Source organism: Ischnura elegans, chromosome 6 (assembly GCF_921293095.1).
Source record: "Ischnura elegans chromosome 6, ioIscEleg1.1, whole genome shotgun sequence".
In the NCBI taxonomy this organism is placed as follows: domain Eukaryota; kingdom Metazoa; phylum Arthropoda; class Insecta; order Odonata; family Coenagrionidae; genus Ischnura; species Ischnura elegans.
Window position 1 is genome coordinate 120,353,381 of NC_060251.1, and position 26,159 is coordinate 120,379,539.

At 40.0% G+C, this 26,159-nt stretch overlaps 1 protein-coding gene across 1 annotated transcript in view; it reads left to right on the top strand.

Annotated features, from left to right (window-relative positions):
- Positions 1–26,159, top strand: part of LOC124161598 — a 516,681-nt gene that overhangs the window by 452,491 nt on the left and 38,031 nt on the right. Inside the window, exons 4-6 of the mRNA XM_046537983.1 lie at positions 11,946–12,073; positions 14,884–14,971; positions 16,331–16,727. Coding sequence (XP_046393939.1) covers positions 11,946–12,073; positions 14,884–14,971; positions 16,331–16,727 — 613 coding nt within the window. The remainder of the gene's footprint in view (positions 1–11,945; positions 12,074–14,883; positions 14,972–16,330; positions 16,728–26,159) is intronic.

The following is a 26,159-nucleotide window of genomic DNA, read 5'->3' on the forward strand; positions in this document are numbered from 1 at the left end:
GTGACTCCTCAGGATGATAATGTGGTGGTTTCCCCTTGCCTTCCACATCGCAGTACTACAGCCGTTAAAGTAAATGTTACCACGCCTGTAGTGGAATGTGTGTCGCTGTACCAACCAGTATGGTCTCCACCTTCGCACATGTGAAGAAGAGCTGCTGCTCTCTCCCCCGGGTGATGAGAGGCATAATTGTTGACGGCCCCCAGTCGCCAAGTCACGGTATCTTCACAGGTTTTGGTATCTTTTAAATGGCCTACCTTACCCAAGGGTAGCCCAAAACCCCCTCAGAATACCGCCGCTTTTTGTCCACAACTGCTTATTCGATGAGAGAATTCACTTATCTCGCAGCTAACCTCTATATCGAAAGGTCGACCCACCATCTGCAACCCGGTAGACGCACTCGATGTCTTTAAGCTCAGCCACGAGTCAACACCACTACCAGCTGAAAATAATTAAGGGCAAAATTAGCAGCAATACAACAATTGTATATATTTACACATGTCATGTCACCAAAGTTTATTAAAAAACGACATGTCCTTGCACAAATGGCCCAAAGGACTGACATCACTCTTTTCATCGAAGGTACTCACGTATCACAGATGACAGCCGCATAACAACTGAGAGCTGGTCGCTAAACACCAGTGTGCAGTATTTCACCTTCATCATCTTTATCTTCTTAGGGACCACATGGAAGTCTGATAGCTTTGGCAGATATTGCATCTGCCCATAATCCATGGAATATACTTGCAGCACATGACGCCAAGAAGCAATTCCAGAGACACCTTGGAGAGAAAACTTTAAATCTGTGGTGAGGTGGCCATTTCCAATCCCCTTCAACAGATGAGGAGGGTCATACAGAGGGATTGCTTTCATGCCATTGACACAAAAATAATCACCCCTGTATTCCTCTCCACGCCTGAGGACAGCTGCTTTTGTGTTCTCACATAGAATGTTCACCAGGGAACAGTTAATGGGTGCTTGGTTGCAAATTGTTTTGTGCACCGTGACTCCGTGAGTCCACAATCCAACACTTGGCCTATAACATCTGAGAATAGCTGGGACAATGCCAAAGTATTCGCACAACCAGAATGAAAAACATAAGCCACAGGCTGCTTATACTTCCTATTCAGACCTCTCACCATGTACACTAAGGCCTTATCATCGAATACCCTGGACCTCTTCCCCCCTCCTAAATCCACAAACCCCTCGATATAGTCAGGATGTTCATGGAAATCTAGATGGGGAGTCAAGGCCATCTCATCGAACATTAAGATACAATGCTTATCATTTGTCTTCACCTTCTTCTTCACCACCACAGACGAATGAATAAACATTGCATCATAAATATCAGTTGAGAAGGACAAACGTGATAGCAGCCTCAGTAGTATTCTCCGAGAAGGAAGCATAAACACTTTAAAGAGAAAGTCGTAGGCTCTTCCACTTCTTTTCATAAAAGCAAGAGACAAAACGTTATAGTCTAAAGGAAACCTTCGACCTTTGTTTTTCCTCTGATATTGCATTACCTGGCATTGTAAAAAGTTGGATACAGTCTGCAGAAGATTATCTATAAACCCCACATCACAATTTAAACCTTCCTCTGCAGCTTTTAATCGTTGTTTAAAACTAATAAGCTTTTTGGAGGAGCGAGAAACTGACATCTTCAAAAGCTTGTTAATCTTATACAAAGATTTAGCCTTGGGTGTCAATGACTTTGCTTTCCTGACACTAATTCACTGGAGGATAACTTCCATTTTGGAACTGCTGAAAAACAAATCAATAATTAGATCACTTCGTAAACTAGGTAATGATAATAATCAGTAAAATCAGAAATAAGTGATGTAGGTAACCATGTTAATGACACACATACTGTTGTACTTCCTAAGAAGCAGAAGGCAGTGCCAAAGGTGTCTCAGATGAAGACGTTGGAGTATTTCTGCTAAATTTTGGTGGATTCAGTGGCATTATGTTGGGAGGAGTGGCCGGACTCAACAATTCCATCTCTATTTCATCAACTTCCACTGATGCATTGTGGTCTAAGGTCGGCAAACATGAAAAAAGAAATATATTCAGTTTATGTCATGAAAAGCTTACCTGGAAACGTGCTAAGATAAAAAAGAATAGGAACCAATTTTTTTTTAAATTACAGAAAATGACCCATATTTATTGTTTGTATTACCAATTCCTTCTTTCAAAATGAAAAATTGATGACATTTGCAATACAAAAGTGCCAGTGGCATTATGAGGAAAGAGCGTACCCACTGATGAATGAGAAATTTAGATAAAGCAATATTTTTAGGAATATTTCAGAAACAAAATGTTTTTTATTACTGAAAAATGGATATCTCTAAATAAATAAGAAAATTACCATGCGATAAGGAAGCTCCCACTACTTCAGCCCCCTCAACATCGGGGTTACACACTGCAACTTCAGGGGTTCTACGAAACCTAGGTGGTCGGGCATCCTTCCTTAAATAATGTGTACCCTGCATGTAGTCCTCAATGAAGAAATGGCAAAAGCATATTCTTTTATTTTCATACACCTTCATCGGATCCATTTCCATTAGAGTTTTATCCCCAATCGTCCGCAGTCGTTCACCAAACCACTTGCGGTGGTCGGAAATGGGATGAGGAAACCTAAGTACATATGATAAAAAATACATGCTCATTTCAAACATGCAATTAGCTGGCATAGTGCGCATTCCCATCCTTCAATTAATGGCGTTCTTTTATTACCATTCTCTTTGGTGATAACCTGATGATCAAAAACTAAAGTCAATGAAAGCAAAATTTGATAGAAATATGAATGAACTATGTACAGTGCAGGTAATCACAGCTCAAATGCAATTACTTACTAAGTAAAATCGTGAAAGTGGTGTTCGGGAGTTTATTTGCCGATGTTATTCTCTGAAATGGTACAGAAAATTTAGTCAAAGTGTCAAGGCTTCCTTCCCCAGGGACCAAGATTGGAGATATAAATACAACATCTGTCCCAATATTAGCATCTTATGTCAACAACAACTGTATCTTCTGAGGCCCTGCCACCCTCACATGGGCGACTTAGGTTCGAATCCCGCAGAAGCTGAATTTTTTTCATTCTTTTAACTTAAGAAATCTCTGTTATAACCCAACCTGATTCATTTAGGTCAGTTACATCAGTAATGCATTCATTTTATTTTATGGATTTGCTATACCCTTCGGAATGAATACTTTCAAGCAAGGGGATTTCATTTTCCGATTACATACAGTCTCACATGCCGTCGTAGGCTCCCTGATAAAAATAGGTATCCTTCCCCATGGTGGTCAAAAAAAAGGTAAAGGAAGGGTAGGTAATTGGTGGGTACCATCGTGGTGGGTAATTACCCTTGTTCAACCCACACTATACACTCCATGGAGGGTAAAAAAGGGAAGGAATAACCTTCTTATACCCTTCCTGGGAACTCCTTCACTTACCATTTGCCCTTTTGTCTGTCCTTCGTCCAACATCTATTAATGGTAAGGGAAGGGTAGGCCTATACTTCATCTACCCTTCCTGGGAACTACCTTGCTTACCATTCATCAATGTATTTGGATGGTTGAGGTTGTGAAGGCACTACTTCATCTAATTTTTAATTTACTTCGGCTAATTTTTTTCTGTCTCATAATTTTAGAAAGCATTGTTACAACTCATCCCCAATCGTTTAATTTAGATATTTTTATTTTCATCTTAGTTAATGAATTTTTAGTTTTCGTATTAGCCCTACCCTTCCTTTACCCTCCATTGAGGCCATCCCAAACCTTCCTCTACCCTTCCCCTACACACTCCAGGAAGGACAGGGCCTACCCGCCAATATTCTAATATATGCTCTGTCTACCCTTGCTGAAGGGTATAGAAGAGTAGTCCTACCCTTCCCTTACCCTCATTAGAAGGTAGGCCTCCCTGCAATGGAGGAGTTTTTTAAATCAGGGTTTTAGATTTTGAAGGTATGTGAATACATAAACATTTACCAAGCGCTTCAATTATTTGCAGGAGTACCCTAAGGCCGACTAGAATGAACTGAATGTTAATGACACTTCTACTAATGGAGGGGAAAACGGCTGGAAATTACATTATGAATAAGAGAATTTTAGAGCCGAAGAATACCATTTTCAGAAAATAAAATTGGCATTTAGATCCAGAACATCACTTTCGCGATGTATCCTTGTCAGTAGATAATGTTGAAAGATGATTTGCAATTTTCCACAAAAATAAATTTAATCCGACCAGAGTTTCGATGTTACTACATCATTTTCAAGGTACAAATGGTGGTAAGTGCAGTTAATTAATACATATATTTAGGAGGCAGGAGTGGGAGAGCTGAGGGGAGAGAGAGGAGAAATGGGATGGAAAACCCTCAAGGAGGTGGCTGGAATGGTAGGAGTGGAAAGCGTGGGGGGGGGGGGGGGAGGGGGAGTGGAGAGGTGTTGCTTGGGAAAACCGGAGGAGGTAAAAAGGTTGGAAATTAAAGGGTTTTTTAGAGGGTTAACAAACTTTGAACATAGAAACGAAAGCATTTAAATACACGTGGTGATCTTCTTATCTTCGGGTGTTGTTTCCGAGGGCCATGGGTGAATTGTGTGGAAGGGTGGACGACGTCTTCTGTGTCAGACGTCGTCAGCCACCTCCTTGAGGGTTTTCCATCCCATTTCTCCTCTCTCTCTCCTCAGCTCTCCCACTCCTGCCTCCTAAATATATGTATAAATTAACTGCACTTACCACCATTTGTACCTTGAAAATGATGTAGTAACATCGAAACTCAGGTCGGATTAAATTTATTTTTGTGGAAAATTGCGAATCATCTTTCATTATGAATCAATTCCACTCCATCTCGCTTCATTCCTCGAATTTTACTTGTCAGTAGAATTATGCTTGGATATCAATAACAGTATCTCTGAAAGATCATCCCACTATTATATAAAAACAAATTGAAAAGGCAAAAATCCCAATGAATGTCTTGACGTGGAAAACTAAATTATTGACCTAATAAATTAGTCGAAAAATATCATCGTTCTGAATGGAAGAGACTTGAAGGTATACTGTAATAATGCATCATGGAAAAAAATGTCTATCTAAATGCCAATTCACTGCAACGAATACCATTTGGACTAATGTCACAGGTGCTTTACCTCAACACTGTGATACGCATTTGAGTTCACGTGACGCTAATATCTTGCGACTTACTACTGCTTTCACCTGCCACTCATCCGTGGGTGGGCCTCTAGCGCATTCAAGGTCACCCCCCCACACGGAAAATAGATATCCATAGATATCTATATATTGCCTATTTTCATCTATGAATAGATATATATCTAATATATGCCTATTAGACATCTATTAGATATATCTCTCTCTATTAGACATCTATTAGATGCACAGGTGACAAGGGGCGATTTTGGATGCATCTCCAAAAGTGTCTTTTAACACGCGATTCATGAGCTATGGAAGCGATTTAACATTTGATTAAGGGACAAATTTTTTATTTCCTTACTCGACCGATGTCGGGCTTGAAAAATTTTGCAATGCGTCGAACGATACCTGTGGCGAAGCCAGGAATTTCGTTGGGGGGGACATTTTTGAACAACCGGGCACTAAGTAATGGGTTTTAAACTAATTTCAACACTTTTCATAATCGAAAAAACTTAATTTGTTTAAGAAACATTTTGTAAATTCCTGATTTCTCAATATTTTGTTTTCTTTTATGTAGGACATAATTGTGTTTTTTATATTTCGGGGGGGGGGGAGGAGGGGGGCGTCAGGACCCCCATACCCCTTGCTACGCCACTGCCTGGCGACTATGCCAACTATATCTGTATATTGTCTATTTTCATCTATGAATAGATGTACATCTAATAGATGTCTAATAGACATCTATTAGATGTGCAGTTGACGAGGGGCGCTTTTGGATGCATCTCCGAAAGTGTCTTTTAAAACGCGATTTATGAGCTATGGAAGCGATTTTGCATTTGATTAAGGGACAATTTTTTTGGTTTCTTAACTCGAGCGATGGCGGACTTAAAAAATTATGCCACGCGTCGAACGAAGCCAACTGCATGACGTCAGCAATCATCCGTTCCCCTTAACTGCCGTTCCCTTTGCTGCCGTTCCCCCTATTAGAATTAAGGTGATTAGTACTAATAACCATAATTATTATAATTACATAAGATTGTTCCTCCCCTAACTGACAAAGGGGAGACCACGTACCTTGCTCCACCTTTTTCAATCCCGTATTTTTTATGGCATTCTGAATGGCGAACACACCTCTAAACTGATAGTGGTTCCATTGAATGGGCCTTAGTTTGGCTGTAATTAATTAATTTCCGAGCGGTATTTTTAACAAGCGTTATGTAATCCCAGCATAGCGCCTCCATTCCAACAGGATCAATTGGTCTAGTGATGAGCACATCCGACTCTGACATGGGGGCACGGGTTCGATACTTTGCCACGGGAGTTCATACTTTAGTATCCGTTTTGATCATACGGCTACAAGTTTTTCAATTATGTTAATTGCAGCAAGTATAGGCATGAGAATTTTTTTTTATGGATATAGAAAAGATAAGTATAAAACAAATGGATAAGTAGTTATCTAATAGACATCTACCGTAGATATCTATTAGACATGGTGCTGTTTTGGCAATAATATATCTAATAGATATCTACGATAGATGTCTATTAGATAACTATTTATCTATCTTTCCCGGCGAATGGACTTGGTAAAGAGTTCTCGGGATCGCCACCGGGTCAGGAACTCCATATCTGCCAACGTTTCGATGTCCGACTCGGTCATCGTCCTCGGGGCTGTGAAAATGCCTATTTTCACAGCCTAGGAGGATGACCGAGTCGGACATCGAAACGTTGGCAGATATGGAGTTCCTGACCCGGTGGCGATCCCGAGAACTCTTTACCATATTTATCTATCTGTAGATATCTATTAGATATCTAATAGATGTTTATTTTCTATGTGGGCCGCCATCAGTTGGGAAAAGGGTATATAAGTTTTAAACGCAATGTTATTGACAAACTGTAATAAAGTGCCGGAAGAAAACAGAGCATGCAAATGATTACCCGATAGAGATACAAAAAAAATCATTTAGAGGTAGAGTAATTAGTCGGTTACCTTTAGCATGAAGTTCAAAATGCTTTCCCTGAAGAAATGAGGTTGTGTGCCATTTCGCAACCCTAAAACTGTGAAACTGTGAGAAATTCTGAAAACAAGTTCGCTACGTGCGACCGAAATCGGGCGAAGAAACGAAAGTGTGACATTCCCAACTCTTCTGTTCACGCCAACGTGAAATGGCGCTCCGACCAATTTCATAATCATCGAATGTAGGAAAGATTTTAGAGCATATCGTCGTTAGCAATATTATGGGTTTTCTGGGCAATCATAAATTCATGCATGGCTGTCAGCCCGGATTTAGGAAAGGTAAATCATGCGAAATATAGTTCGCGATCGTTATTCATGACGGTCTGGAATTGGGCGAATCGAAAAAGGCCGTTTTACACGGAACACGGAATTGCGCAATCTGACGTGCGTGCGAAGGCGCAATCAAAATTGCGTCATGTAAAGGCCATTTTACATGGGGCACGGAATTGTGCAGGTTAGAGCTGCATTAATTTCTAAGATGGCGTGGAATTGCGCGAATGCATGAACGAAATTAGAACAGGGGCTATTTTGCCGACTCGCATCCACGCATTCTCGCATGTGTTCTAGCAATTCACCGCTTTACACGACGCAATTTTTATTGCGCCTTCGCACATACGTCAGATTGCGCAATTACGGGTACCGTGTAAAACGGCCTAAAGAGAAGTTGACGCATCATTTCTAGATTTTCAGACAGCATTTGACATGGTATCTTGCAAAAAAATTTATTCAAATGACAGTCATGCTGTGTAAACGGAACAGTGGTAAACTGGATACGAGACTTTCTGAGCGATCGTATGCTAAAAGTAATTGTTTACGGACTGAGCTTTGTACAGTGATATTCTATATTGTAGTTATAAGTGACATCAGGTGTCCCACAAGGAAGCGTAATTGGCTCCCTTTTGTTCATTTTATACATAATGACCTCAGCTCCCGAATTACCTGTCAAATATTTATTATTTGACGACGCTGTCGTTTATCGCGAAATTAGTGATCACTCAGACTTTGAAATTATATCATCGTATTAAGAAAACGTCCGTGCGAGGAGCCAAGAATCTTAGCCAGCGGAATTTGTCTGGCGTAATTCGTTCAACTATCCTCGTGTGTGTTGCGGATGAACCCCTCATAAAGGCTACTGCTGAATTGAAGTATGTGAGAATTACGATAACTTCGAACCTATCGCGGGGAACACACATAAGAATTTTTTTTTCGGAGCCCTGAAGGAGCTAGAATTTGTCAAGCGTGTTTTGGGAAGATTTTCAAATGACAAAGTACAGGAGAGATGACCTTTGGTACTCGTCCGACCACACCGAATATGCATATGGGATTCGACGCAGAAAGACTTAATTTCTAAACTATAAAATACATGGGAAAGCTCCGCAATTTGTCAAAATCTGCTTCAATTAAGAGTAGGTAATTATACATCTTAGCGCCACGGAATACATCGCATTTGAACCCCACCATATTTCCAGGTCCGGCAGAGACGATTAATTAAGAGTGATATTTTTCCGAACGGATAGGTATGGGAATTCATTTTTCCCCCGAACAAGCGGAACTTCGTTTGTGTATCTCATTTATATTTACTACTTGTCCCAACACCCCTCGTCTCATGACTATTTAGGCGGATTGTGGTATAGTATGTAAATGTAGATTCACTAATTGTAAGATAATTCCGTAGATGGACGCGAAAAATAATTTTTAACTAAAAAATGTCTTCCTTATTAATCAGCCATTTTCACATAACTTGAAAATTAACAAAATGCGCAAGTTGTGACTCACTTTCAATGAGTTGGTGACGTGGAAAATAGAGCTGTACGGCGGCAAAGATCCAATATGGAACGAAAATAAAAACTCAAATGGCCATATGGCCGTATAATATCTCGTCCACCTTGCAAAAGTAAACACTGTGTTGGAAAGGGGAGAATAATGACCAAACACCAAGGGGCCTCTCCACCGGAAATGCAAACTTGTACAATCTACAATATACCCTGCGAGCCACATCTACGGTGTTTGGCAGGGGGTGATCAATCACCAGCATGCAGCATGCAATTGGACTCCAACGTGCACACCACTAGGTCCAAAAAGCGCCACGCATACTAACAAATGATACTACCACATGCTGTTAGAAATAATAATAAAATTCAGAAACGTGCATTAAGTTTTACATAAGTTAGTAGGCCACACTACAAGTCATCTGATCTATTTGTGAGTTCCAACGCTGCCGTTATAATCTCTTATTGATCGTGGAAGAAAAGACATTCGGAATCTGTCTGTTCTACAGTCTATCTCACTTATTTTATTTATAAGATCTAATCTTCCGGAATATGTTTGCCTTCGTAAGATATGGCTTACTTTTTTAGAAAAGACACTGCTCTTGGAATTATCTAAAATGTTTAGTCTATTTTTCAGTCTACGGCAGTGGCGGCTGGTGGTAATTTATCTACGGTGTGCATCATTCTCCTTTCCTTACACCCTATGAGGAAGTAGTGTAGAAAACGACCATACAGATGACTCTGTAGACGGACTAGGATCCTGGGCTCAGGTAGTGTAGGTGGCGGCTACACCACTACACTACCTGCGAGTCACTCACAAAAAATATGCGCGTGCGCACTCGCATCGTTTTGAGTCTGCTCCCATCACCCATTTGAACTGTACAACGTACATATCCCCCGCTTACTTCGTCCCGCCAGAGTACCCACAAGCGATCGCATTGACCGAAAATGCGCCCGGCGCCATAGAGGACCTCTATGCCCGGCGCGATACCACGGGATCGCACACTTGTAGAGCGGAGAATTCGAAAAGGAGATAGCTGTAGCGTTCGGAGCTTCATGTTTCTTGCATATTCAGACAGGATTTTCATCCTTCTCGTTGCAAAGGAATAGTTTTCTTTTATAATTCATTCATCTTTGGGTGTGCACTTGTTAACATGCGTATACGCACGCGCCGCCACTGGTCTACGGTCTGATATAGATTCCCATCCGAGTTTTTCTAAGAGGTCAGTTCTAAGTAGCTAGACTATCGTAACGACCTTTCACGTACCTGGCAGCTCTTCTTTGCTCGCGTTCTAACTCTGTTAATAAGCGTTTTCCATGAGGGTCCCAAACACTGGCAGCGTATTCTAAATGGGGTCAAACGAGGGGGAGAGTAGCTAATTTCTCTTTTGTCGTCGCACTTTCCCAATATTCTTTTAACAAAACCCATTTTACGATTAGCTTGACCTGTTATTTCCCGAATATGTTTATTCCACGATAGATCATAATTGAGTCTAACTCATAGATGTTTCACGGATTCAACTGTCTTTAATTGGGTACCCCGAATGATATAGGTATGTTGTGGGGAGTTATTCTTCTATTCTTGTTTTGTTGCTTGTATACAAATATACAAGCAACAAAACAAGGTCCTTTGTGCGGGCTGCAGGGACGCAAAGTAAGTCTTCTTGCCTTAGGATGCCTGGTTGCTGGTCGATGGAAACACGCTAGCGCTCGGAAAAACAGTCGAAACTCACTCTCCCACATATGGCTTGAACACTTGAACAGGAGAAATAAACTCAGAAAAGAGCGTGGTAAAGGCTAAGAAGGGGGAGGTGAACAGGTCGAATACGTGATTCTGCCCTCCTCGGCAGGCTGTAGGAAAATGAAACACCTCGAACGCAAGTTCGAATTGAAGACTTAGTTCATAAAGTAACCGCCTACGCACCCAAGGTTCCGATTACTTGACCGACTCACCTCCACGAGAACGGTTCATTTCCTAATATATGCCTTGATCAACTGTTGATTTTATTTCACGATTCATAAACCTCTCAGAATGTGGCAATTTTCATTCGTAAATACAGAATAACCCTCCTGCATCGTTCTGTTTTACTTTCTATCGCCCTAATTCTCGATATTCGTGGTGGGGTATAATTGACGCTTTTAAGTCTTTCGCAGGTACGTTGCTGAACTGCTGGCGAGCGGGTCTCCAGCAAAAAGCGGGCGATATCTTTCATGGTTTTTTCTTGATTGTGAGGGATGGGCTGTAGTGGAGAGATGCATGTATTTCGTTACTAATCATGCTTTCCTTTCGAATTTAGGGAACTCATTTGATAAATTGAGATTTCGAATCCAAGTGAACGCTATTGCACCATAAGAGCGTCATTTATGTTTATTTCCCTACTTATTCCAAATGTCCTACTTCACTCTTTTCCTTGCTTATCCGAAGTTCAAAACTATTCATTAATATGTATGCTGCAGGCTGCTGTGTGCTGGGCCGAATAGGGTGGTTTCCTATTATTTTTTTATTGCCTAAATCGAAAGATTATTACTCCTGGAGTAAGTATTTCACGCTAGCCAGTTTTAATAGGTGATTATTAAGAGATGTTTCCCTGAGCTCTGTGCCTCATGCATGCATTGGTAACCTCAGACGATGTAAAACTCCTATCTACTCGTATAGAAATTAGGTCCCAGTGACGTCATGTGGAGTGGAATCGCATGGGCGCCAATCTGGCCTTTTTCAAATGAGGATAAAATTGACCCAGGTTGCCATTCGTCTACACCGGTATTTCTAAAACGAAATAATTTGTATATTATGAATACACTAATGGTGGGTAACGAATCGCAATCAATACCTTTCGTTTTCTTTGATGAAGGAAACTACCCTATTATGCCTTTTCATTCTCCCCAGAATACCAGTGCCATCGGCAACAGCCATTTTCCTTTCATTTTGTACTTAATTAATCGTCGTTTAGGTTGATGTATAAGTGTTTCCGTGTTTTAATCTCTGACCTAGCCTATATGTCAAATCTTTTTCTCTCCTTAGGCCGTTTCGATTGTGGCGTTTGTCATGCTTTGCTACATTGCCTTTTCTCCCGAAGCCTCACAATCCAGCGTTGCCAAGTCCAAGTTTGAGGTTTACCAAGATTTTGACGACGTCTTTTACAGAATGAGGTATGTGCACCAAAAATATGGCCAAGAGTTGTTATTAATGCCATAGCTATTTTATATTGGTGTAATTACTGAAGTTGAAGACCAGGCGTGTTGATTTTCAAATCGTCTAAATAAATGTCACCGTAAATATGCGCTTTATCTCTTGATCATGGCAAGTGTTATTTTTTATCTTTTATTTTTTTGGCGTACACATTTTGCAATCAGTATTTTCATTCATTTTTTGCCGATATGTGATGATTGAGGCAGTATTTAAAAAAATACTGAAGCATTAAAAAATTTCACATTTCACTGTTATACTGTCTCGGCAATTTGTGTTCCTATTCTGGAATCGCGCTTTCGATTTGATACGAAGAAATACTTTGAACAAACCATTTTCAGTCATAGTAAATTTTATGTCACACTAGATGACCGGGTGAACGTTTCATTACCTTAGTATCTATGTATAAATACCAGAATTATTTACAGTTAGTTTTTCTCGCCGAAACTAATATGGCTTAACCAATTTGGCTAATTTTGGTTATAAAATAACTGTGTATGTCCAAACATTTGATGTCCCGTCTTCCAACCACGTCACGGATTACCGAATCATTGTGTTACAGATAATTATCTCAACAAATAAGTATCCACTTAAATTTTTTTTCGGCCAGTACCGTACGTTTGTGGCCTATCACTATTAAATGCGGTTATTAAATAAACTTCTTTACAACTGAATTGAATGTAATATCTTCATCTACATTAATTGCAACAAAATTAGTGCCCAATTCTTCCATTTAAAGCTGTTTGATACACTATGCATTATTTTCATTTTTTACGGTGTGTAATTAATGAAAGATGGTGAAGTTATTTTGAAAGTAACTTTTGTTTTTTTGAATGTTGGCCAAAAGTGTGAAGAATAATTTCTCATTCCAGAAGCTAATTAGTGTAATGGATCTGGAGGTGGTACCAATTGTGGAAATTTTACTTTTCCACCAGCACAGCATAATCCAGTGCATTCACCGCTGTATTTTAACGGCTTAAAATATTAACAAATGATTTATGTAGATATGTGACATTTAATGTAGAATTTAAGTTTGCTAGAAGAAGTTAAGCATTGGGACACCGGAAGATGACTTGGGCCTCAAAACGTCGGGAGTATACAGCATCCTATGTGAATGCGGCCACGTTTACATTGGGGAAAGAGGCCGCCCTATAGAAAAAAGACTGACGGAACATGAAAGATGTATACGCCTATTCTGCCCACTGAAATCAGCGATGCCTAGACCTCGGTCACAGAGTGGATTTCAAAGGAACGAATCTTCTATGCCGCACGGACAATTATTGGGACCGAATTGTCAAGGAAGCAATACACATCATCCTGGAAAAAAAGAGCATCAACAGAGACAAAGGCTTCCAGTTAAGTGATACGTGGAAAGGTGTCATCAACCACTATAAGACACACCGATTGAGAACGGACCAATCAGGGCACACTTAAACAGCTCTCTAGAGTATAAATAGCAGCAAGAACTTGGCTTGACATTCAACCCCTGAAGATGATGGCGGGCTTAGTCATCGAAGCGTTTGGACCTGTGACCCAAATCTACACCCGGTGGGACACCCGAGAACTGTTCCTGCTTGACAAATGATTTTCATTCCCCTAACCGTTCGTACTTATTATTCGGCGCGATAATCTAAAACCCGATCGTAGTTGAATGCTACTCGTTCCAGGATCACAGCAGTGCTGCGTCTGCGGAATCGATTTATGTCATTATTTCGTGCTCGCTTTTGTTGCGTGTGATGCTCACGGACTCATTGCATTCTAAGCCTATCCGCTTCATTTTAAGTCACTCTAGAACGCAATTAGGCAATACAAATGCGTCTGCTATAATAATAATAATTATTATCTGTCTATCGCCTATCATCAGTACGGCTATCACGTAAGGTAGCTCGTTAGATTGAATTCGACAACTTAAGTTAAGTCGTCTTCTCCTTTGGGTTGAAATAATCAAGGAAAAGAAAGTTCTCGCGCAGTTAGCGGTAAATAGTGTTAATATATGAAATTACGTAAATAAATAACTGTCTTAACATAAAATATAAATTAATAAAAAGTCAAATAACGAAATTAACCTAAAGTAACAGAAGAATGTATTCGCACACTAAATTTGTGAGTAAATAAGGGCAGATGAACTTATTAACGACTATAAAAAAGGATTTATTTCGTGAATAAACTTAGGAAGAGATGTCAAACTACCTACATCAACAATACTGACGGTCGTCTAGGGGAAAGTAAGCCGAAAACGCTGAAATTTCAGCTTTTTTATGTATGTTTTTTCAAACTTCACCGTAAATCACGAGGAAAATGAAAATCGATAGCAAGAATAGGAATGTGTAGGTATATATTTTTCTTTCCAAAGGTATATGTTCAATATGTTTTATTTGACCATTATCACTAATTTAATAGTGTAAAAGAAAAGAGGTCATTAGGCATTAATAAGGAACTTTACATGTATTTCTTATGGAAATGAGTTAGGGCCCATTCCAAGGCCCAATGGACCCTCAAGGAATAATATTCTCACTGTTTAAAACTTTTCTGAACTTCCACGAATATTTTAAAACCAAAATTAGCAAAATCGGTCCAGCCGTTTTTGAGTTTTGGCGAGCTAACGCACAGCAATTCATTTTACTATGTAGAAGAAGATGAAAAGTTGGCGTTGCCTCTAAACTGTGTGAATGAAATACATGTTAAGATATGCATGAACATGTTTCAATTGTTTTTATGGATTGATGATGATCATTTCTCTAATTTAAATATCTTTTCTTTTCATTGACTGAAGAAACGAATGGCATTTTTCAAGATTTTTCAAAGGAATGTTCTCAAAGAAGACAGGTGGATCTAAAAAGAAGGCCATCAATCTCGTCGTGGTAAGCGCAACACAGCATGAAACACATGAAAACATGTTTGTTTTTAAATTTTGAAGTACCCCAGCATTTCTCTGCGTTGTGTGCGTGTGAAACAGCGTCAATAAATATCAGCCTTTTAAACATAATGGAATCAACATCATATACATCTCCAGGATATCGCCCCTGAAAATTGAGTCGCCCTAAGACATGAGACGGCTATTTTCGGTGAATACATCTGACGATAATGATCCGACCCTCAAACAAAAAAATAAAGGGATAAAATAGGATTCACTATTTTCACATTCATTACGCCGCAGAGTTATTTCATTTGGAATTAAGTTTTGCTCATGCCTAGTCTACATTCATCGTTAACTTTATACCCATAAAATTTGCCTTCTGTATGAGGTAAGACATAAGGGACAAAAATTTATACATAAGGGGACAAAAATTTCGTCCGTGGTTAACCTTTGTCTCTGGTCTTTGAGTCTGGTTTGTCTCCATCCATACTTTCTGTCTCCTCCATATCTCCTATGGAAGCTGCCTCTTCTCACCCACCATCTCCAGCACTTCGTCGTTCCTCCTCCTATCCACCTCCATTTCACCTTCTCCATTCTTCTCCACACCCACATCTCGAACGCCTTCAGTCTTTTCCAGTCCTCCTTCCCAAGTGCTAAAGTGTCCGCACCGTAAATTGTTGAATTTTACACACTCTCCATAACTAATTCTTCACCAGACTTTTCTTCAAATTCTTACACAACAATCTTCTCATTACCCCTCTCACCCTACTGATGAATGCTAATGTAATTCTCTTCCCGATGGTCTGACTGATATACTCTCCTGTGCTCCCCAATTGATTGTACAACTGCACCTAAGTTGGTGACCATCTAGCATTATTCTTCACATTCCTTGCTCGCGATGTTTCGTGTAAACGCATCTCTAAATAAGTGCGCGTGAAGTGCGAATATTACACAGTGGAAAAAGTCATTTTCCTTCTCCGCTAGTCGAACCTGGGTCTACCTTATGCGCACCAGGTGTTCAACCATTTGAACTGCCAAGTGATCCACTGTTGGCTTCAGAGGAAGAATCCCTTGGCTCAGCCGAAGTTCCTCTCTTCATGTGCGCTTGCGGGTGACTCCGCATCGGTTGCTCTGCTGCTACTTCCCTCAACGAACTATCAGTAATGTCCCATCTATCCCTGAGAGTCAAGTATTCCCTTTTCGCAAATTTCCGCACTTCAGCTGGGGAAATGTTTTATTTTTAAAGACACTTTCAAATATTAAGAACATTTAACCACCTGAGTACTGAATGATTATGTCTTCCGTTGGTGTAATAATGTTTTATGCCTTTCACTTATAAATGCATGTTTTCACTCTTTTTTAGGGATGGAAGATCTTGATGGGGATGAGTAAAACCCTTGAAGGCATCGCAGAGGGCCGCGTGGAAGGCTCGAACAACAGATTCTCTCGACGTTTCAACGACGCCGATCGAGCGAAGTTGTTCGCCGCAGTAATCAGGAAACATGTGCGTAGCGTTGGGGATGAAAGGAGCGCAGATTTTTTGCGATCGTTATCCGATAAGTTGGAGAGGATTGCTATGGCACGGTGTGTGAACGAAGCCGATCTGTTGGACTCCATCGCGTCATTGCAGGCGTTAGACGGTTTTTGGCGTACGTTTGAAGAACCGAAGGAGTTGAAGAACTTGCAACAATGGACTCTGAAGTTGATTGCGCATCTACAGGATATTTTGAAGGAGTACGAGGATGGAATGAGAGGAGGAGGTAAGCATTTGCGTAACTGTGCTCTGGCCCAGACTTACAATTATGTAGCATATGAATTCTCTACAAAAGTCTCCCTAAGGAAATATTCGATTAAGAAGTATGTTTATTCTACGTTAGATCATAACTGAGCCTAACTCCTAGCTATTTCATGGATTCAACTATCTTTAATTGGGTCACCCAAATGATATGTTGTGGGGAGTTATTCTTTTTCCAGAAATTCATTACCACGCATTTCTTCAAATTTAATTCTAACTGCTATGCATCTCACCACGCTTGGATAGCTGCTAGGTTGTTCGTTTTCTCATCCCTCTCTTTGCTGGAACGGATTTCCCTGTTAACTACGGCGCACTGTGGGCTGAAATCGAAAAAAGCTGGCCAAAAATCATATCTTCCATAGTTTTATAATTAGCTCGATGAAAGTTTTCCTACTAATCTTTTTTAGGCTATATAACATGAATATAATGATATTTTTCTGAAAAATCGATCCGGGAAGTTTTTTTAAACAAATTCGAGGAGACGGAAAAAAACCAAAAATCGACTATTTGGACCGCTTTAGTAGAGAGGGAAAATTTAATTGAAATTAATAGTCAGGAAGTAGTTTAACATTAAATTTTATAATTTAAATAAAAAAATTCATATTAAATACATAACATTATTTTTTTAAACATTATTAATGATTTAGTCAATTAACTTTACGTCAACATTTTGTCTGAGAGGACACACATAAGAAATCACCTAGCAAACAATTTGTACCATAAACCACAATGTCACATAAAATTATTTATGTACCATAATAAATAAACATAAATATATAAAACATAAGAAAACACAAGGGATAAATTAACCAGCCCACCAGTTTTCATCGGATTCGCAGCTGTCACTGTCCTCATCTGAAGTTGGCTCTACCAATACGTTTCGTATATCCTTTGAAACATTTCTTTTAGCATTTATACTGACATAACTATTGGATATTAGAGGATACGAACTAAGGAGGTGCCTTCGGAAAAGATCTCCTATTTCAGCTAAGCGTGAAATTTTTCGCGTGTGGTGCGTTCGGAATCTTCTGATATCTTCGTGGCGAGATTCCAAAGCTTCCTCCGAAAGTTGGCCAATTGGAAGCACTGCTGCCTTTGCAATTGATGCTCCATGAAACAGCACCTTGTGCACCGTGGGCGGCATGTAGTACCACGGATGCAAATCCACAAAAAGGGATGCAGTTTCTGAGCAGTACTCGCTGAAATTGGCGTAATCTATCTCAAAGTCCAGATGTCAGAGCTTTAAAATTGAGACAAACCTCGAGATGAGTTCCTCGTTAATGCCTATTTGAAAAGGAAAAAAAGTCCTCAGCAAATCCTTCTTCCAAAAAATCTAAATATTCATAACAAATTTTGGAATCAATAAATAAAAATGAAATATGAGTTTTTGATGGTAAATATACCGGTAATTTTTGATGTTAGCTTAGTATCAGAAAAAACATCGGACAGTGTTCCCATCATTAGTCGTGCTTGAGATATATTACTTGGAAAACGTGCATTTTTATCGTTCCTAGATATTCTTCACTAGTGGTAGTTCGGTCCCAACGCTGAAATTTCACGATATAGGGAAAATAAACCCTGATTCTTCGCTTCCGTATTACAAGCACTGAGATCCTTTCGCACTCAAGAAGACAAACTGACTAATTTTCTCGTTAAAATCGTGAAGGAGAATATTTTTCAACCAATTGGAAAGAAGCCTTTGTGGAAAACCCCGTACGAGCTACTTCATGGAAACGTTTGCGCGGATTACGAAGGGAAGCGATCCTCAACTGTCCAAAAACCCCTTCATAGACCGAGGCAATAAAGCAATAAGCGGCATTTCTACAAAGGGACAGTTATGAACCGAGTACAGAACTTCTTTAACGCTAGATAAGAATCATAACACGGTGTTTGGGTTTTCGGGTACAATAGGGATTAACGCGGTCGGCAGGATAGTGGCCGCCGCCACGGCGCGGACGGCGCTCCGCCACACGTGTGCCCTTTCCAGTGATTGAGCTGATGGGAGTTATAAAAGGCCTAGGAGGGCGTGGAGAGCAAAATATGCGAGTGCATAGCGTTTTGAATTGGGTTTTCCAAGAATTTATATATAATGCTTTGCAGCCGCCAGCTTCCGAAGACAAGAATTTGACCTGCCGGCGCAATCGTTGGACATTCACGCACATAACTTGATAGGAGAGGCGGGGTGGCAAATTGGGGCAGGCTTTTTCAATTTATAATTGAAGTTGACACTTTATTTTATAATGTGGTGATAAACACTTCGAGAAGCAAAGTGAAAAACATAAAGTATTTCTCTACATTATGTTAAAAATACGTGAAAAATAGGACATTTTAATTGTTTAAATAAAAGTAATAAAAATTATCGCTAGAATAAAAAATTTCACTGCAACGGATTCTAAAAATGTTCATTTTTATTATGTAATGATTTTAATTTAGGCATTTTAAAACATAACGCAACAGTAGCAAAACACTTCAGTCAAATTTTTCAAAAAATGAGAAAAATATTTTGAGACCATTTTTCATTAAATTGACAGACGTCTCCCGCTTTAAAAAAATTAGTTACAAATAAAATAATTTCAGTAATTTGGTCACTGATCATTCTACAATTTGAAAATATAATAGTTTTTTCCAAATAAAAAAGTGGAAAAAATCATTTTTGGCCAGCTTTTTTCGATTTCAGCCCACTGTGTGGCGTCGTCTGCAAATAATCGTAGCTTCCTGTGTACCACTTCCCCAATAAATAAGGAATAACAGTGGACCAATGACACTACCCTGAGGGACGCCGGAAGTGACTCTAACTTCGTTGGAAACTGCACCGTCTAATACTACTTTTTGCACGCGGTAGCTTAAAAGTTCTCTTATCCAGGAAATTACATCGCCATCTAGGCCGTAAGATTTCAGTTTTATTATTAACTTTCCGTGGGGTACTTTATGACATGCTTTTTTGAAATCAAGAAAAATCGCGTCTACTGGAATGTTGTCTTCTCCGGAGACTAAAATATCGTGGGTGAAAAGCGCTAACTGGGTTTCGCATGTTCTACTTTTCCTGAATCCATGTTGAGTTCTCATTAACAAGTTTTGCGCGTCTAGTTGTTTCATTACCGAGCTGACTACGCTGTGTTCAAGGACTTTGCATGAGATGGACGTTAAAGATATCGGTGTGTAATTAGATGGCTGTTCCTTGTCTCCACTTTTGAATATTGGCGTCACATTAGCAATTTTCCTGTCTTTAGGTACTTCGTGTTGCTTCATGGATTAACTGAATATTTACTGCAAGAAAGGGGCAATTTCTGAGGCTATATACGCGAAAAAGGATTTTGTCTGGACCAGGTGATTTATTTGGACTGAGCGATTTCAATATATTTTCTATTCCGTGCGCACTAATGTCAATAGGTGGCATCTTTCGTATGCAGAGATTGTCAACTGTCTCGAATGGGTTCTCAGATGGCTCGTTGAACTCGCTCTTGAAGTAGGAATTTTATAAGCTGGCTTTATCGGAACTGTTTTTTAACAATCCTCCATTATCGTTTCTTAGCAAACGAACGGTGTATCTTTTGCCTTGAACTTCCCTAACATAAGAATAAATGCTTTTGGGTTATCTCAAAACTGCTCTACTTATAAGTGTTTTTCTTTTAAAATTCGTGAATGCATTCCTGAACGCTTCCTTCGTGGCGTCTTTAGACAACTTATATTTTTTAATTATTAATTCGCGTTCATTAGCGGATTAATCCGTGCTAACTTTCTTCATTTTAGCGTGGCGCGCTCTCTGTCCCCGTAATGATTTTCCCCGTCCTATCATCTCGGTTCGGTGCCTTCTTTTTTTGTTTTAGGGATATAGTTTATCATTCCCGAAGTTACGAGCTGGAGAAAAGCTTTCCAAGTATCCTATTCATTTATCTTTATTATTGATTCTTGAAACGTGGGGAAAGCATTTTTCAGATGACTTTTAATCAATCAAAATCAGCTCTTTTATAAATGAAAACTTTCCGTATTTTTTTTATAACTTTCAGTGGTATTTGGAGAAAACTTAGCAGTTGTTACCCTATGATAAACTATTCCTTCGACGGTGCTCACGTTTATTACATGATTATCACGTCCTTTCCGCAGCGTCTGCCTGCCAATGGAAATGTCCTCTTGTGATGAACTCGATCCACTTTCTCTCATCCACACTTTCAATTCAATAGCTGAGCTCTCATCTCGTCGTGTGGCGATTTCTTTCTTCGCAGAGACGAAATGTTTCACCCCAAACGAGATGAACTCTCAGTCCTATGGCACTGGCATCGCATGCGACCCGAAATGAGCTTGAATCGCGGCTAAGCCAAATCACTTTATCATCCTTGTCGAATTGCATCATTGATGTAAATTTTAACATTTGCGCTGGACTGCTTGCAAAGTCACCTGTTATATACAGTGCTACTTTGATACATATTTCATTGAAAAATAATTTGTGCAAATTCTTTCTTACGGCTGCTTTACTCCGAGCATTTACTTGCATAACGCAGAAATAATTTTCTCAATCTGGCGTGCAATAGCGCATTAACAACATTAGAAAAGGGGCAATTATGCCATCCAGTGTTCAAGATTTCTCTCATGCGTTCCAGGGTTTTTCACCTTTCACAATTTAGCCATTTTCACCTCGGATCACGGTGCTCTTGGCAATCATAGAGGCAGCTATGTGTGACGTCGGACCCATTCGAGTCAGACTTCCCGCTGGAAGTGGCCGTTTCTAAAGCGCACGAATTTCATCGCGTTTTTGCAAGGCACCGATTGCAGAAATGTTTTCACCAATGCGAACTATTATTCACAACTCACCATCAAGGCCGTTTCACACGGGGCAAGTCATTGCGCACGTTAGCACTGCATTCATTTCTCAATCTTGCGAGCAATAGTTATTGCGCCGACGAATGCGCTACCGCTTTACACGGTACTCGCAATCAAGCATTCATTCACGAAATTTCGTTTTCTTTTGAGTGCGCGAGTGGCGTGTGTTAATTGTTAGAACGAAGAACAAACGAAACTCACTGCGCAACGTCCTTGGCATACTGGTCTGTTTCGTGTAAATGCACTGTTACAAAGACGATTATCTTGAAACTTAAGTATATGATAATATGCGCACAATTAATAAGGCAAAGCAGTGAAAAGGGAGGCGAAGATCCCACGCATAATTAAGAAATGCTTTTGCCACTTTCTAGAATTTATACTTTTCCGCGACGCGCACTAATCGGATAAAGACGGAAATCACATTCGAAAATAGAAATGTCTCACGTCTTTGAAATTCATGGAACCCGCTAGAATATTGTATCATATACATATAATTATTGTAACATGGTGAATATCATATCTTTCGGAAATGTTTTCGGATCGTGCCATACAGGGGCGCTGCTAGGAATTAAAGGCTAGGGTGGTTTCTAGGCACAACTAACACTGGGGTGTCTGGGGGTGTAGTATACCCTCCAGGGTAAGCGGGAGGTTGGGGGGCACTCCGCCAGAAAAAAATAAGATAAATGGTTCAAAATGGTGAGTTTTACGGCTTTCTGAGGGATATTTTATTAATATTTACGCTATTCTGTAAGTAATATAAATCCAATTAAGTAAAACGGATTAAACTTTAAAAACTTTCTGAGCTCTGGGGGGGAGGGGTTTATCCCCCAAACCTCCCCCCCTCGCTGTGCCACTGGTACCATGAAGTTAAACTAATATGTATGTTCATAGAACGTACACTCGAGATGAATCAATAAATCATTCACTCATTAAACCGGTATTGCAGAATAAGAAAGGTTATGCCTCGCAAACCTTATATTTCAATACTTAATGTAACACGTATACGTAAAAGCGCGAACAATTATATTCTAATGATATTTCTTGCGTTTACGTATCTACCACTGGAGTATCGCGAGAAATTATTCAAGGTACCATGATCGGCAAATCACTCAAAGTTAGCAAACCAAATATTTCATATAGGTAATAAGATTGATTGTTTGAGGCGTAACTTTATTAAAGCGATTAATTCATTCACTCAGAAGTAATCAGCCTTTCACAGCATGTTACATAGGTTGCTGCATATTCCGATGTCCCCTACCAATTTCATTTCAAACACAATTAAACTAATTGCTAAAAATAACGGCTACAACGAACAGCTAATTGATAGCTTATATAGGAAACAATCAAAAAAACAAGCAGCGAATTTATGGATGCCGAACGCGACAAGAATCCACGGCCAAGTGGCGTAGAATCCTTTTTTTAAAGGACATTGGGCCGAAGATTTACAAAAAGGTGCCTAAGGATAAAATTAAAGTTGCGTTTTACAATAAATCCAACCTCAGGAACATTCTTTCCCTCACAAAAGATCCCATCCCAAGAGAAGAAAGGAGAGGGGTGTATAGTAGGGCGGATCGGAAAAATCGATTTTTTTCAAATCCATCTGGCCCAGTGAAAAAAAGTTGTGGGACCGATCAAAAATAAGGCCTGAAAAATTTGAGACCTCTAGGTGAACCCCTGACCCTCGCTCAAATGCAATTTAGGGGGGGAAGGTCGAAATTCGAAAAATATAGTATTTTATGGTCATTTCCTATAGATTTTGCCGAGTTACTGTACTTGAGGGCAAAAATTTCATGCATTTTGACGTATCTGCAACCGTTTAGCCACAAAATGCCTAATTTGAGTCCGCGTCCGCGAAGAAAATATTCCTACGCCCACGCAGCGTCGCGGATACAAGAGCCGCAGGCCGATCCCCTCCCCTCCCCGCTCCCTTCTACCCCTCCCACGCCTCCAATACAGCAAAATTCATCCCGCGTATGCTGCTAGGAGATCGTTTATCTTTGATAATATAAATCGGAAGATGGTAGAAGGTAATAAAGGAAGCATTGTGAGACGACTTGTCCCTTATTAGGCGCCTCGTCGGAGTTAAACAAATCGATGTTACCAACTTTTAGAGAAGTGATGAAATAGTTTTAGATCCGAGAACGCAGGAAAGGAGCCTACGGTCCATGAAAAGGCCTCTCGAGAGGCCATAAAGGTGTGCGAACTTCGGATATGCGCTCCAATTTCGGCTTTGTCCGACAGATGTGATTAAATGGATTTTGGGCGAAAGCCGCTCGCGTCCCCTCCCCTCAAGCCTCTCCCACGCGCCAAATGCACCAAAATTCACACCAAGTGCGTCTTACTTTGTTAGTCTAAATATTTAATGTTTCAGTATCGTCTGTGGAGGAACAATCACGAAAGAATTTTTCAATTACCTGCTTTCCAATCTGTATTTCTTATGTCAGTGTCATTCCTCGTCTTTCGCTGTTGTCAACAAAGTATTGGTGATTTTATTCACGAATATCTCGTCCGTATGTATAATAAAAATAAATATTTAACTTAAAATTTGAACGTTCATCAATAGATTTTTTTTAAATCCACAGAACTAAGATCAGATGTAGCCGGAGGTACGGTGTCTCTCTCCAATATGTCATCAGCGAGAAGTCCTTAAAGTTGATATTAATATCCAGCACTTTAAAACATTTCGGATCGGCCGCCAAACGCATCCTTGCAACAACGCAAATTCCGTCCTTAGATTGCCCTCCCAATGTTTATCTCGCAAATCTAAGTCAACTTAGTGCAATTAGCAAATAGACCTCTGTAAGGGATGAAATATGATTTGATGCTTTCCCGGCGAATGATGTGGGTAAACTCTTCTCGGGATTTAACGAAATTTATCCCTGATGATGAGCCCCGAGTCGGATCTTGAAACGTTTGCCATAATGGAAAAATTAACCCGGTGGGAATCCCGAGAAGAGTTTACTCACATAGCAAGGGATGTTGGAATTATGCTTGTAGCATAGGGATGATGCCTCCTTTTTGGGCGGTATTCACCATCGCATTCATATCCTTTTTATTTTTGTGTATCTAATTTTCACTCGGAAAGGAATCGAGAATCGCAGATTTTATAACTTTTGCTAATCCTCCGACGGGGGAGGCAAACCCAAATGTGGGACCCTGTTTCTTCAACTAGCATCACACATTCCCCTCTAAACTTGGATTGATAAGTGCTCTTGCCTTTTTTCATCAGACCAAAGTATAGTCTTTCACTCCGTAAAAATGTATTCCTTTGATGACACCCTTTGATACCTCTCTTTTCGTATTCACAATAATTAGCATCTTTTTCTGTCTACGTAAGTAATTCTTGCAAACTACCTTGGATGTTTCTTACGAAGTTATGATTTTTGCGTCAACTAAAGTTGCGGGGACGATCATTGCTGTTTCTTGGTTGTTGCATATACCTCTATCACATTTGGCAGAGGCAATTTCCACGCAGAAGTTCCAGTTTGAGTTTAGTCCTGAATTTGTATTTGATGAGGAACGTAGAGATAAAAATCGGATGATTTCTCTTAAGTTTAATTTTCTTCGGATGAATTGATGAAGAACATTTTTGATACAATTTTCCCATACAAGAATTGACGATGTTGACTCAACGCTCTCCGACGATTCTCTTTTTTTCCCTCAGTTGTCGAGTTTCTTTAGGACTCAATCCAGCAGCCATCATCTTTAGTTTCGTCCGCTGGTCTCTCAGCATACTTCTTCATTGGGGAGATCATTATGCTCCTTCTTGTACTTACACGCAAAAATATCGCATAATTTCAAATGTTCTTTCAAAAGTGCTTGAGTTTTGTACTTCAGCAAAAACCCTACTTTTGGCCTATTCGCATTTTCCGTAAGTTTTAGTACTTCCTAAGTAGTAGTCCTTCCCTAAATCCATTTAGTCACACACAGAATGGAAGAGAAGCGTCACCATAGTTCGCACACCTTTATAGCCTCTCGAGAGGCCTTTTCATGGACCGTAGGCTCCTTTCCTGCGTTCTCGGATCTAAAACTATTTCATCACTTCTCTAAAAGTTGGTAACATCGATTTGTTTAACTCCGACGAGGCGCCTAATAAGGGACAAGTCGTCTCACTACGCATCGTTTTTTACCTTCTACCATCTTCCGATTTATATTATCAAAGATAAACGATCTCCTAGCAGCATACGCGGGATGAATTTTGCTGTATTGGAGGCGTGGGAGGGGTAGAAGGGAGCGGGGAGGAGAGGGGATCGGCCTGCGGCTCTTGTATCCGCGACGCTGCGTGGGCGTAGGAATATTTTCTTCGCGGACGCGGACTCAAATTAGGCATTTTGTGGCTAAACGGTTGCAGATACGTCAAAATGCATGAAATTTTTGCCCTCAAGTACAGTAACTCGGCAAAATCTATAGGAAATGACCATAAAATACTATATTTTTCGAATTTCGACCTTCCCCCCCTAAATTGCATTTGAGCGAGGGTCAGGGGTTCACCTAGAGGTCTCAAATTTTTCAGGCCTTATTTTTGATCGGTCCCACAACTTTTTTTCACTGGGCCAGATGGATTTGAAAAAAATCGATT